General features: G+C 43.2%; 1 protein-coding gene across 1 annotated transcript in view; it reads left to right on the forward strand.

Annotated features, from left to right (window-relative positions):
* The window catches only part of LOC144497645 (serine/threonine-protein kinase 32B-like), a 193,363-nt gene that overhangs the window by 129,244 nt on the left and 48,688 nt on the right, over positions 1–15,431 (forward strand). Inside the window, exon 5 of the mRNA XM_078222893.1 lies at positions 13,576–13,665. Coding sequence (XP_078079019.1) covers positions 13,576–13,665 — 90 coding nt within the window. The remainder of the gene's footprint in view (positions 1–13,575; positions 13,666–15,431) is intronic.

The raw sequence follows: 15,431 nt of genomic DNA on the forward strand, positions 1-15,431 counted from the left end.
AGGCCATTCAGCCTATCCAGTCTGCTCCACCATTCAATCATGGCTGATAAGTTTCTCAACTCCATTATCCCACCTTTTCCCCTTGCCAATCAAGAACCTTTCTATCTCTGTCTCAAATACACTCAATGACCTGGTCTCCACAGCCTTCTGTGGCAATGAATTCCATAGATTCATCACCCTCTGGCTCCTTTCTCGGGTCTAAAGGGTCATCTCTTTACTCTGAGGCTGTGCCCCTGGACCCTAATCTCTCCTCCTAATGGAAACATCTTCCCCAGTCCACTCTATCCAGGGTTTCAGTATTCTGTAAGTTTCAATGAGACCCCCCTCATCCTTCTAAACTCCGATGAGTACACACCCAGAGTCCTCAAACGCTCCTCATAAGTCAAGCTTTTCATTCCCGGGATCATTCTCGTGAACCTCCTCTGGACCCTGTCCAGGGCCAGCACCTCCTTTCTTCGATACGGGGCCCAAAATTGCTCACAATACTCCAATTGTGGTTTGACCAGAGCCTTATAAAGCCTTGAGCTGACAAGGACAAGATGGGCTGAAAAGCCGCCTCCTGTGCTGCAACTTTTCTATGGTTCTGTGGTTTGCATGCTTGAGCTATTCACCCTACCTTTAGGATTCAGTCTTTTTCAGCTCAATTGTAGAGCAGTTCCCCAAGTGCTTCTGGAATTCTATTTTCTTCTTACTGCTAAACAGACAACTGACCTTTTGTAAAGAGCTTGGCTTATTCCGAAACACCACAGGAGCTTGAGAGCTGCATCCAGCAACATTTATTATGAGATTCACTTCATGCAATCAATAAAAACACGTCTGGTTTAATAATACAAATAATGAACATTCATGCTTGCTCACATCTGTTTGACCTCGATGCGTTCGTTCGTCTATACTTCCTTCTGCCTCGGAAAAGCAGCCGAAATAATTAAGGACCCTGCACACCCTGGACATACTCTCTTCCACCTTGTTCCATCGGGAAAGAGATCACGTACCAATCGACTCAAGGACAGCTTCTTCCCTGCTGACTTTTGAATGGACCTACCTTGCATTAAGTTGATCTTTCTCTACACCCTAGCTATGACTGTAACACTACATTCTGTACTCTCTCCTTTCCTTCTCTATGTACGGTATGCTTTGTCTGTATAGCGTGCAAGAAACAATACTTTTCACTGTATACTAATACACGTGACAATAATAAATCAAATCCTTTCTGAAACTCTACTGCATTCCAGCCTTCCTGCAGGTTTTGTTGGATCTTTCTGCCTTTGCAACATTTGTTGGCCTGCTCATCTGTATCTCTGTGGTTTCTTTATATCTCCCTCGATCCAGTACGGTGGAAGTGAGCTGTTTGTCAACTAACCAGCTAATTATTTGCCTATTATTTACATGCTATGAAAGAGAGTACATTACAGCTTACCACGCTATAATTTTAACTGCATATTTCAGTGCTTCCATTAAAAACTCATCTGGATACAGTTTGCTTTTAAAACCCAACATTTTAAAGTACTTTTCTTCCAAACGCTTTGTGAAAAACTGTCCAAAATATCTTGAATTGTAACATATACATAGCATTGAACAATTAAGCTTTAGGAAAAGGAAACCTTACGTAATAATTTCAACATGTTTGCATATACTTCTAAAAAAATTATGGTATGGTACCTTAACTACAAAACTTTCAAGTATTCGAATAGCAAAACCACCACATAGACAAAATAATGCAAATCACAATGTTTTTTCCTTCAGAATTGTCTCACATCCATTTGGAGAACAGTGTTTGCAAATAGGACATTCTTGGCTCCATTCTGATGGCTGGCGACTAGTCTACAGCATCAGGAGTGAAGCATGTAAATGGCATAGGGCGCTCTGGCATCTGAACAAATCCCATTCAATGTTTGTATTTGAATTGAGTGGCTTGGCTTTTCCCTCAAGCAAGTTGTCTGGTGTTCAACCCACAGACTCTCTCAGAATTCAGCTGCGATAATATTTTTGTAAGTTAAGGTTGTTTTAACTCTTATGTGCTTCAAGAAAAGTAAGACAACGGCAAGCTAAGTTCTCCAAGATTTCCACGATGGCGCCAGAGCGAAGCAACTTCTTGCAAGCTGTGCCCAGCATACCTTCTAATTCTAGGCTTCTAAAACTGCATTCTAACTCTTCTGCTACATTCTGCACACTCGTTTCCTTCTCTATGCTTTGTCTGTATAGCACGCAAGAAACAATACTTTTCACTGCATGCTGATACATGTGACAATAAATCAAATCAAATGGAGACAGAAAAGCTTTGAGTTTTTTTTACATAATCTCTTTCGGCAAATACTATTTTGGAAAATAATTTAGCTTCCTAGAATAAAACTTCTTGAATAGTCACTCTCTCCATCACCAAGCACTGTGGTAGCAGCAGTGTGCACCATGTACAAGATGCACTGCAGTAACTTGTCAAGACTCCTTTGACAGCAACTTCCAAACTCACGACCTCTACCACCTAGAAGGGCATGGGGACATCACCACCTGCGATTTCCCCTCCAAGTCGCACACCATCCTGACTTGGAACTACATCACCATTCCTTCACTGTCATTGGGGGTCCGCTGCCACTGCTTGCGATCGGTGGGGGGAAGGGGGGCAGGAGGCTGCGATCGGTCTGGGTAGCGGTGGGGGGGGGGGCAATGTCTGTGGGGGCCAGGGTGAAGGCATTGTCCGGCCCAAGAGCGATGTGGCAAGGGAGCATTTTTCTTTTTTTTACTTTGCATTCACAGTTGAAGGCTCTGATTGGAGCAGCAGTGTTTCGGGCGCAATTACCGCTCCCCCTCCACCACCACCACCCACGCCTTCCCCCCCCCACCGGCTTCTGCAGGGCGATTCGGAATCACTGCTTTTTTTCAGGTAGATTGCGTATGGGGGCGCCGGAGAATGGGTCTAAAAGTCGGATCTGAAGCACTCCCAGATTCAAGTGCCCAGCATTTAAAATCAAAATGGTAAAATAGGGCCCCAAGGGTCAATTTAACACAGCCAATCCACCTAACCTTTGGAGTGTGGGAGGAAACCAGAGCTCCCGGAGGAAATGCACTCTGACACAAGGAGAACGTGCAAACTCCACACACACAGTCACCTGAGGTTGGAATCAAACCTGGGGTCCTGGTGCTGTGAGGCACCAGGGCTACTGTGCCACTGTGCTGCCCTAAGAAGGCAGCTTACCCCTGCCCCAGTGGCAATTGGGTATGGGCAATAAATGCTGACCCAGCCAGCGGTGTCCACATCCCATGAACGAGTTTTTAAAAAATAAAAATATTGAGGCAACATAATTAAGAAAAGGATTTAGTGGCTAGGTTAAGGTAGAAGGAAATATTTGGATGTTTGTTGTGTAAGATGGGAGCCAGAGCAGACATCTGTTCCTCACTAATAACCATAGCCGAAGCCTGGGGAATGCTGGCAGAGTGTGCTGGCAAGGCATCCTAGCAATTCATGGGTCATCTCACAAGAGGAATTACTGTAATGCTAAGCTTTGTGCCAGTGGTGTAGTTTGTGAGCTGAAAACATTTTTGAAATGGCCAGCGCAAGGAGCCTGAAGCTGTTGCCAATTGTAGAAAATGCGTTTTGGAAATAAAAATAAAATGAAATTTCTGGTCAGTCACAAGTGCTCTTTTTGGTGATATTCCTGGATTGTTTAAAGGTGAGAGGACGGTAACTAAAAAGCTGAATGAGGGTGTGGCTTCATTCAGAGTTGAAGCAGACAAATGCCAAGGAATAAAGTAAAACTAGTAATGTAAGGTTAATAGCAAATAAAGAACAAAGAAAATTACAGCACAGGAACAGACCCTTCAGCCCTCCAAGCCTGCACCGACCATGCTGCCTGCCTTAACTAAAACCCCCTACCCTTCCGGGTACCATATCCCTCTATTCCCATCTCATTCATGTACTTGTCAAGACGCCCCTTAAAAGTCACTACTGTATCCGCTTCCACTATCTCCCCCGGCAACGAGTTCCAGGCACCCACCACTCTCTGTGTAAAAAATCTGCCTCGTTACATCTCTTTTAAAACTTGTCCCTCGCACCTTAAACCTATGCGCCCTAGTAATTGACTCTTCCACCCTGGGAAAAAGCTTCTGACTATCCACTCTGTCCATGCCTCTCATAATCTTGTAGACTTCTATCAGGTCTCCCCTCAACCTCCGTTGCTCCAGTGAGAACAAACAAAGTTTCTCCAATCTCTCCTCATAGCTAATGCCCTCCATACCAGGCAATATCCTGGTAAATCTTTTCTGTACCCGCTCCAAAGCCTCTACATCCTTCTGGTAGTGTGGCAACCAGAATTGAACACAATATTCCAAGTGCGGCCTCACTAAGGTTCCATAAAGCGTCAACATGACTTGCCAATTTTTAAACTCAATGCCCCGGCCGATGAAGGCAAGCATGCCGTATGCCTGCTTGACTACCTTCTCCACCTGCATTACCACTTTCAGTGACCTGTGTACCTGCACACCCAGATCCCTTTGCCTATCAATACTCCTAAGGGTTCTGCCATTTACTGTATATTTCCTATCTGTATTAGATCTTCCAAAATGCATTACCTCACATTTGTCCAGATTAAACTCCATCTGCCATCCCTCCACCCAAGTCTCCAACTGATCTACATCCTGCTGTATCCTCTGATGGTCCTCATCGCTATCCGCAAATCCGCCAACCTTTGTGTCATCCGCAAACTTACTAATCAATCCAGTTACATTTTCCTCCAAATCATTTATATATATATATATATATATTACAAACAGCAAAGGTCCCAGCACTGATCCCTGAGGAACACCACTTGTCACAGCCCTCCATTTAGAAACGCACCCTTCCACTGCTACCCTCTGTCTTCTTTGACCGAGTAAGAGTTTTAACAACACCAGGTTAAAGTCCAACAGGTTTATTTGGTAGCAAATTTGCTACCAAATTTATTTGGTAGCTTTTGGAGCGCTGCTCCTTCGTCAGATGGAGTGGAAATCTGCTCTCAAACAGGGCACAGAGACACAAAATCAAGTTACAGAATACTGATTAGAATGCGAATCCCTACAGCCAACCAGATCTTAAAGATACAGACAATGTGAGTGGAGGGAGCATTAAGCACAGGTTAAAGAGATGTATATTGTCTCCAGACAGGACAGCCAGCAAGTCCAGGAGGCAAGCCTTGGGGGTTACTGATAATGTGACATAAATCCAACATCACGGTTTAGGCCATCCTCATGTGTGTGGAACTTGGCCGAGCCAGTTTTGTATCCACCTTGCCAGCTCACCTCTGATCCCATGCGACTTCACCTTCTGCACCAGCAGAAATGATTGAGTTATCTAAAGGTCATGATCAGTAAGTGGAAATACTTTTTGAAATAGAAAATTTCAAATTTCAAATTCTCGGGGCGGCACGGTAGCACAGTGGTTAGCACTGCTGCTTCACAGCACCAGGGACCCAGGTTCGATTCCTGGCACTCCTGCCTGTGTGGAGTTTGCACGTTCTCCCCATGTCTGCGTGGGTTTTCTCCCACATTCTGAAAGACGTGCTGGTTAGGTGCATTGACCCAAACAGGTGCCGGACTGTGGCGACTAGGGGAATTTCACAGTAACTTCATTGCAGTGTTAATGTAAGCCTTACTTGTGACTAATAAATAAACTTTAAACTTAAAGTTCCTGTCCAAACTAGACAATCTTGCAAAGAACGGCAGCACAGTGGTTAGCACTGCTGCCTCATACGCCAGGGATCCGGGTTCAATTCCAACCTTGGGTGACTGTGTGGAGTTTGCACGTTATCCCTGTGTCTGTGTGGGTTTCCTCCGAATGCTCCAGTTTCCTCCTCCACTCCAAGAATGTGCAGGTTAGGTGGATTGGCCATGCTAAATTGCCCCCTTAGTGTTCCAAAATGTATTGGTTAGGGGGATTAGTGGGGTAAATGTGTGGGCTTAAGGGAATGGGGTGGAGGGACTGGGCCTGGGTAAGATGTTCTGTCGGAGAGTAGGTGCCGACTTGATGGGCTGAATGGCCTCCTTCTGCACTCTAGGGATTCTGTGATTCATTTGTTTGTGTGAAAACTAATAGAATTCAATAAATGGCACTGATTGGATAATTTGAACGATAGCAGAGATAGCTTGTGAGGTGAGGCACTACCTCACCGAGAATTGTGTGTGTAAGTGGGGAGTCGACAGCAGCTCCAAGCCCAGTTGAGCAGATTGGTCCCAAACAGAGGGGTGTGCTCCGCATTGTCGAGATTCGATACCTTGAGAAAGGCCTCCAGGTGGGTCGTGGGGCTGACTCGGGGCCAGATGCAAGGATGCGCGGCGAAAGGCAACTCAACTGGTAAAATAAAGAGACGGATGGAAGTTTCCAAGGTGCAGATGAGGAGGAACAAGTTTGAGAAAAGAAACTGGCTTCAAAAAAGTGCATGATGTCTTCCTCCCCTCCTGTCTGTTTTTTTGGAATCCCTCTCACACTTCTCTTTGATTTGGTTTTCTTCGGATAGCGAAAAAGACAGCTACGGACAAGAAACAAAAAGCATTGTATGTACGTGAAGTGCCCGTTGTCATGGTAACCTGCTGGATGGTTAGACATCTACACTTATGCCTCACCTGTCAGAAAGGTCAACAGCCGTTGCTGAAAGATAGTGTTGACATTTAAGAAATAGAAGCAGATGTAATCCTACTGAAGAAAACAGCAATTGGATTAACTCGATGAATGCAGTTCATTAAGGTACAAGGATCAAGTTGCAGGTTAGCAGAGTTGCCAGAGGTACAACATTTTACGTAGAGCACTTTGAACAGAATAGGTTGGTTTTCTGCTTGGAAAAGAAGTGATAGAGGAGGATATATCATTCATGTTTTTCAGGAGTTATGCAAGAGTATTGCATCCATTCCTCCGTGCTCCCAAAAATGTACAGTAAAATAATGGGAATTCTATTATATAACAGGAGAATTAACATTCCCAGGGTGTTCCTTACATGGCGAGCCCCAAAATAGCTATAATTGACGTACAGGAGGAGGACGTGGTGGAGCAGGAACACATACTTAATTGACACAATCATTTCTATTCAAACAGTATCGTTCATTAGTCACTGAGGATTGTTACATTTGTGCTGCAAGTTTAAACTTGTTATGCAAAAATGAAGGTGGATTTATTTGTGGACCAGTGGGCAAATAACACAATTAGCACAAATTGCGGTTAGCTCAGTTTGTCAGATGGTTAGCGTGTGCTTTGATTCCCCGTTCTGTCTGAGCTGAATTGGGGTCTCCCGCCCCCTGGTAAAATCGCAGCATCAGTCGAGTTCGGCAACCCTCGATTTGAAGACGCTACCTGAAGAGGAAGAAGAATGCAAAGACAAACACAAATTGTCAAGCAGACTCTGACGATGGGTCTTCCTGTAAAATATCAGGTGCAACAAGATTCTTGACTGGTTTTTATCAGCCAAAGTAAATAAGAGGCCTAATCATGGAATCCTACAGTGTAGAAGGAGGCCATTCGGCCCATCGAGTCTGCACCGACAACAATCCCACCTAAGCCCAATCCCCATAACCTCACATATTTACCCCGCTAATCCCTCTAACCTACGCATCCCAGGACACTAAGGGGCAATTTAGCATGGCCAATCATCTAACCCGCATTTCTTTGGAGTGTGGGAGGAAACTGGAGCACCCAGAGGAAAAACTTTCCCCGCACATCTCCCCTAAACTTACCCCCCTCATCTTAAACCTGTGCCCTCTTGTCATTGACCCTTCCATCCTGGGAAGAAGCCTCTGACTATCCATCCTTTCTATGCCTCTCATAATTCTGTAGACATCTATCAGATCGCCTCTCAGCCTCCATCTTTCTAGTGAAAACAATCTGGCTTTATCCAACCTCTCCTCATACCTCAAACCCTCCAGACCAGGCAACATCCTGGTAAACCTTCTTTGCACCATCTCCAAAGCATCCTTGTCTTTCTGGTAGTGAGGCGGCCAGAACTGCACGCAATATTCCAAATGCGGCCTAACTTCAAAGAAATTAAGTTTCTTGATATTGCTTACATTGATGAAGTAGTTTACATTGATGAAGTAAGGGTTAACCAACTTTCGATTTAGCTCTGCAAGATGTCGGCTAAGAAACAATTGGGTGGATATTGCTCCATGCATTAATAATTAGCACATTGTACCATTTGTATACAATTCCTTTGGTGGTGTTTCAATTCAATGTAGCTGGTCTATGGCCTTGATAAAAGAACGGACAAAGGATTTTGATACAAATGCATCCATGCATTCATTACTAATATCACACAGTGATTTCAATACCAATGAATTCTGTTGAAAGGTGAAACGTGGACTGTACATTTATGTAAAATGAGCGACTGATGGAATAATTTAATCAGGCATTAGAAAGAGAAAATTGTCAGGGAAAAAGGAGATTAGTTTTAAAGCATAGAACTTAAATATATCAATTCATTTTGCAACAATCGACCTCTAAGTTAAATAGAACAAGCTGACTCAGGTTTACATCCTCTGTTGGCAATACTCCAACCATTGATAGAACTTTGGTGGATGTGTCTTCAGCTAACTATTGCCAGGATTCTTCGGCCTCCCAGGCGCATGTTTCCCACCAGCGGGAGGTGGCGCATTGTTTGCTGGCAGCGGGATTCTCTGGTCCCGCCGCTGTCAATGGGAATTCCCACTGATGTCACCCCACACCAGCGGGAAACCCACGCGCGGGGGTGCGCTGCCGGCAGGACTGGAGAATCCTGCCGGCATGAACAGCCAGAGAATTCTGGCCTATATCTTTTAGAGGAAGAGTAATCAAATGAAGTACATACATTCCTTCCATCTTATGGAATTGGTGGATGATATTGACAGAATGATAAGAGTGCGGATTCTGTTGGTCTCATGTTTGTTAAAGCCTGCTATCAACTGGGCATATGAGAAGCCATCAGGAAGGCAAAAAAACACTTTTCTGATCATTTGTTTTGCTGAAAGATGTCAGTTTGATGACATAATGGTGTTGACGTGTTCAGGCTTTCAATGTGTTCTCCCAGCCTTCAGCCAAATTAGTTTAGAGCAGATTTGAATCCCTCTTGTTGCCAAGTTTGGATGTTGTGCTGGCACAGTTGAATTAAACACAGCAATATACTTAATTGTGCAAAATGGTTATTGCTCATTCCAGTCAAGGCCACAAGAGAGCAGTCCACACTGGAAGAAATTTCGTCAATCGAGGCAGGCGGCCAAATTTAGCAGGCCGCGGTCGAAACTGCACATTACGGAGCAGACCAAGTTGAGATTTCAGGATTAGAGTCAAATATTTCTCAGCTAGACCCTCGAGATGGCAAAAGCAAGGCCTGCCTCATCTTTCAGCTCGAGAAAGAGACCCGAGTTTGAAAATGAATCTTCTGTTGTCCTTGAAACCTTCAATCAAAAGTCAACAGGAACGGCCACCTCAAAACCTGTTGCCTGCCATTGTGACAGTATCAAAGCTGATGAGAGAGTGGGAGTAAAAGAACCAATAGCTCACTGCATTTTAGATCATTTTCCACCATTGCCCAGCTAGTCGGAGGTTTCGTCAACTGAAAATAAATATCAGAAATTGAAGCAGGTTTGTGTACAGTGGACACCCAAAAGGTGAGTGAGATGAAGAGAATTATCACTTTTAACAACAGAACCCTTTAGCTTTTGTCAGTTGACCTTCGAAATCCATTAATTCTCTCCTGGAAAACTATTCCTTTCCTTTTCTAAAATGGGGAGGCAGTGGCACAATGGAATTATCACTGGAGTAGCAATCCAGAAACCCAGGGAAATGCTCTGGGGACCTGGGTTCAAATCCCACCCAGGGCAGATGGTGAAATTTGAATTCAATAAAAATCCAGAATTAAAAGTCTAATGATGACCATTGACGATTGTCGTAAAAAGAACATCCATCTAGTTCACGAATGGGGGCGTAAATCTGCTGATTTTACCGGGTCTGATCTACATGTGACTCCAGACCCACATCAATGTGATTGGCGCTCATATGCCCTCTGAAATGGAGGGCAGTTGAGGATGGGCAATAAATGCTGACCCAGCCAGCGACACCCACATCCCGTAAAAATGAATAAATAAATGTATATTGTTGTCTACCTTTCCAAAATTTCCTCACCTGAGTTTTCAAATCCAGCAGGACTCACAACAACATGCATTTATTTATCACCTTCAATGTATTACAAAAACTCAATGTGCTTCATAGTAATGTCATCAAACAAAATTTGACACCAATCACATGTGGAGATTGAAGACAGATGACCAAAAGGTAGTTTATAAGGAGTAGCTTAATGAAGGAGACCAAGGTGGGCAAGGAATTCCAGACTTGGGGCCTAAAAAAAGTTAAAGACATGGTCGCCAATGGAGGAATGATTAAAATCTGGAATACATGAGGAGCCAGAATTGGACAAGTGCAGAAATATCAAAGGATTATAGGGCTGGAGGAAATTATAGAGACAGCTAGGGATGGGTAAGACTTAGTGGATTGGGGTGTGGTGGGGGGGTGGGCGGGGGATTTGAAAACAAGGATGATCATTTTTAATTGAGGTGTTGTTGGACCAGGAGCCAATGTAGTTTAGAGAGTGCAGAGGTGATGGATGAACTGGACATGTGTGGGATAGGATATGAGTCGCAGAGTTTTGAAAAAGCTTAAGGATGTAAGATGGGAGGCCATGCAGGAATCGTTAAGTCTATGGTTAACAAAGACATGGATGAGTGTTTCAGCAGCAGAAGGATGGGCAAACCGAGTGAAGCTACAGAAGTAAAGTAGGTGGTCCTGGTGATGGAGTGAATATGTGTTTGGAAGCTTATCCTGGGATCAAATACCGGAGTTGGGAATGGCCTGATTTAGCCTCAGTCATTTACTATGGAGCAGAATGCAGTTGATGGTTGGTGAACTGAAGTTGCGTTGGCGACCAGTTTTGATCTTCCTAATAGTTGGAGGGAATCTTTGCTCATCCGATACCAGATGTGAGACAAGTAGTGTGAGGGGTTGAGGGAGGTGGAGGTGAGATAAAGTGGGTGGCATCGATAAACATTTGGAACTTGGCATTGTGTTTCCATTGATTGAATGGTAGGTTTGGCTGTTTGCCACCTGTTTCAGTGAGCCCTGCCTGAGCTTCTGGGTCAGGCTCATTTGCACGGTGGAGACAGACTAACTGCAGTATTTATGATCATCACCATAGTGACCTGTTTCATACAGCCAGGAGAGAATGAGCCCTGGTGTTTGCTGCAGTGTGGCATGGCTGATAGTACCAGCAGAAAACATACGTAGAACATTTTTATTATAATCTCTTGTCTTGCTTTGATGTGGGCTGTCACCATAGTTTGGCCTTTGCTTATTTGGTCTTCCGGCTCGAGGAGGTTTATCTTAATCTGAGTAATTTCGATAGTCGTTGGCTGAAATTCTCCAGCCTTTCGAGCCGGCAGGTTTCTCTGGTCCTGCTGGCAACACACTCCTGCCGCAGGTTTCGTGGGGTGGCTTCAATGGGAATTCCCATTGACAGGTGGCCTTGGAGACGTTAAACATGTTCACAAGCCAGCTGCATATTTAAGGAATGAAACTCTTTTCTGTTTGCAAGGACTCCAGGGAGTAATACAGTTAAATGTGTGCCATCAACAACAACAGGCACTTTTAAGAAACCTGCCACTCAGAATGAGTTGCTGTTTCAATGTAGGAGAAGAGGAATGAGTTTGCCCTGCATCTGTCACCAACTTAATGCATTGTTATACCAATTCAGATATCTGGCAAATGCTAAATATGGCACCCAGAAAAATGTGAAAGTTTAATGGAAGGGCAGAAGCCGACACAATTGAAATTTGTAACATAAAAATATTACCATATGGATTGCTTCAGGGATGTCAGCTTGCGAGGGTAATAGTCACGTGTATGTTTACGAGTGCACTCATCAAAATGGCTTCTTGATGCATCCATCCAATATTGGTTTAAAATGTGTGATGCACGCACAGTAAAATGCCATGGAAATGGTGCTACAAAACCATGCAAGTGGACTTCCAGAAGTGTTATGTATTGAAACGTTGGAATCGGGGCATGGCTGCAAGCTAAAGTATTTCTAAATAGATGAGAGCTTGCAAACTCGCCAAAATTCTCCACCCCATGTCACATGATTGCCATCCATGCTATTGATACATACAGGTAATTGGTGCTAAGAAGTAGGTGCACAGGCTGACAACACACACATGCCACTTGTCAATAACATTTATTCACTTTCACTCTACCTTACACTGTCTCCATTAGTGATCGTTACGTTCTAGTGATCACTGCACTATTTATTTCTGTCGCTGTAATAGTTCAGTTGTTTTCCATTTGTTGCAGGCAAATGCAGCATCAGGACTGATGTGAAATCGTGACTTGTTTTGTCCAGAGAAATTCTTCATGTACAGACTTAAGAAGCCTCACAACACCAGGTGAAAGTCCAACAGGTTTATTTGGAATCACGAGCTTTTGGAGCGCTGCTCCCTCCTGATGAAGGAGCAGCGCTCCGAAAGCTCGTGATTCCAAATAAACCTGTTGGACTTTCACCTGGTGCTGTGAGGCTTCTTACTGGGCCCACCCCAGTCCAACGCCGGCATCTCCACATCAGACTTATTAAGGTCTTAACAGAGACAATTACTTATTTTTCTAACCTTACAAATATTTTTGAGGAAGGAACGAAGGTCAAACATTAGTTAAGGCAGATATAATTGTTAGCATTTTCCGACTACATGCGTGCATTTTTAAACTTGTTCTTTTTTTCAGTTAAAATTTGTGAAGTTTGTTACTTTGACTTTGATACTACATGTCAACATCTGGAGGAAATTATCCATTAAGAAAAGAAACTACAGTTTAGATAAAGTTGGTATTCTTTTGAGCTGCCCAGATGATTGCAGTACTGGGCAAGTAAATGAAATAAGTGCTTTCAGATCATTTATTTTTTATATTATTATTTTTATTCTTGTCCAGGGAATGTGATTCTTCTGAGCGGAGCATGCCTCAGGTGAAGTCACTAAAAGACTTTACCATTAAATGATGTCAGCATATCCTTTGTGGCTGTAGTTCTCATACAGAAATTCGTATCAAACAATTTCTTGTCTGTTACACTCCTAAATTCCCAAAATGTTGTGGGACAAGCAGATGTAGAATTGTATTCAAGACATCAATGCTTCAAAGCGGATCCATAGAACCTCTACAGTGCAGAAGAAGGCCATTTGGCCCATCTAGTTTGCACTGGTTCTCCAAAAGAACAGTCCCTGTGAGGCAGCAGTGTTGACCGTTGTGCTGCCCCTGTTTAAAAAGCCTTAAAACCTCCCGGAGTCTCTATTCTTTTAATTCTTGGGAATTAAATTGGATGGTAACCTGCAACCTGAGAACAAAATGTCCAATCTGTCAAAAACAAATCTCCTATTGCCTCCAACCTGTAAGTCATTTGTTCGACAATTCTTTACAGATTTAACTACGGACCACTCTTCTGCAATATGATTCCATTTGATTTTGTTGGATGAAATGTTGCATTTTCTGCTTTGCACCACTTGCCTTTACAGAAAATTTCCTTTTAAATTAAAATTGTGTTTTTTATTTGTTTGAAGGACATGTTCACATTACTGATTTCAACATAGCAACTGTGGTGAAGGATTCCGAGAAATCTCTGTCTATGGCTGGGACCAAGCCTTACATGGGTAAGCAGTGTAATAATCAATACTTAATTCTGATGAGAAGTAAGTAATAAAGATAATGAATTAGAGATAATATCAGAATGGGAAATCGAGGTTTTTAAGGAAATTTGAAAGTTATCAGCATCATTATAAAACGATATATTATAACTGGCATTTCCCTTAGCTGCTGAAATGTAAGTGTATTAGGGGCAGTTCAGAGGAGGTTTACTGGATTGATACCTGGAATGAGGATAGGTTGGACAGACTTGGCTTGTTTCCACTGGAGTCCAGAAGAGTGAGGGATAGTTTGGTTGAAGTATATAAGATCCTGAATGGTTCATGAGAAAGTGGAGGTGGAAAGGATGTTTCCTCTTGTGGAGGGGGCACCTGGTGGAGGTTTACAAGGTTGTGACAGGCTTGGATAGAGTGGATAGTCAGAGTCTTTTCCACAGGATCGAAGGGGCAAGGGTTGGATGTGAGAGGGGGAAAGTTTGGGGGAGATGTGAGGGACAGGTTTTTCACACAGAGGATGGAGAATGCCTGGAACGCGCTGCCGGAGGAGGTGGCGGAAGATTCTATAACAAAGTTCAAGAGGCATCTGGATAGAAACATGAATAGGCACAGAATAGAGGGATATGGATATAGAAGCAAGAAAATATTAGATTAGAGAGGCATCTGTGTTGGTACAGACTTGGTGGGCCGAAGGGCCTGTTCCTGTGCTGTATTGTTCTTTGATGACTCCAGAACTAGGGGGAACTGTTTGAAAATTAGTGAACTCCCTTTTAGGACAGAGATGAGGAGAATTTCATTTCTGAGGATTGTGTGACTTTGGAACTCTGCCTCAGAGGACGGTGGAGGTGGAGGTGTCACTGAATATTTCTAAGGCGAAGATCGATAGATTCTTGTTGGGCAGTGGAATCAAAGATAGATGGGAATGTTGAATTAGAAACACAAACGGAGTGGCCATGATCTGATTGAATGCGTGAGCAGGCTCGAGGGGCCGAATGTCCCTTCTGCTTCTATTTTGTATGTTTGTACCTCTCTGATGTACATCTTCATGTTGAGATGTTACCAATTGTGAAAGCCACAAAGGACATCATTCCGCTGAACATCTTTGACTACAGACTGATTATTTCACTGGCTGTCTTTTAAATCCAAATTTGTCAGTCTCACTTCACTTTGAAAGAAGTTAACTTGAATGCCATGCCTACAAATCATATGAATGAAATACTGTTGGCTTATTTCCGACTTAAATGATGATAGTATCGAAAGCAGAAGCAAACGTAATGAGGCCAAAAATAGATGTGCTGACAGGAAGGATGAAGGTAATAACTCATAACACAAGAGAGTCTCCACATTTAGATTCATTTCTGATATCGCCGCATTGTGAATGGTGAAATTCCTGGCTAAATGCAGGGGGCATGTCCTCTATCATGCCAGCTGGTGTAATTATATGTTTCTTCAACTTAAAAAAAGCTAAGCACTTAATACCGAATTACATCCCATTTACTATCCTAACATCATTAGTAGAGATTTATTTTAAAGACTGCAAAGTAATTTCAAACTAGTCTTAAATGTCTGAATAATGGCAAGCAATTATGGGGCCATGCTTAATCTTTTTTAGGCAATCATACAATTAAGAATATTATCATTTTGCCATTAAAATGAAGTGATTAGGAATTGAAACACTGTGATCTAAAAAAGGCACACCATTAGTTCTTTGCCCTACGGCTAACCTACATGCTAAGTGTGCATTAATGTGTAGTCATTTTCTTTGTTAGCATGAATGA

This window comes from Mustelus asterias, chromosome 1 (genome assembly GCF_964213995.1).
Source record: "Mustelus asterias chromosome 1, sMusAst1.hap1.1, whole genome shotgun sequence".
In the NCBI taxonomy this organism is placed as follows: Eukaryota; Metazoa; Chordata; class Chondrichthyes; order Carcharhiniformes; family Triakidae; genus Mustelus; species Mustelus asterias.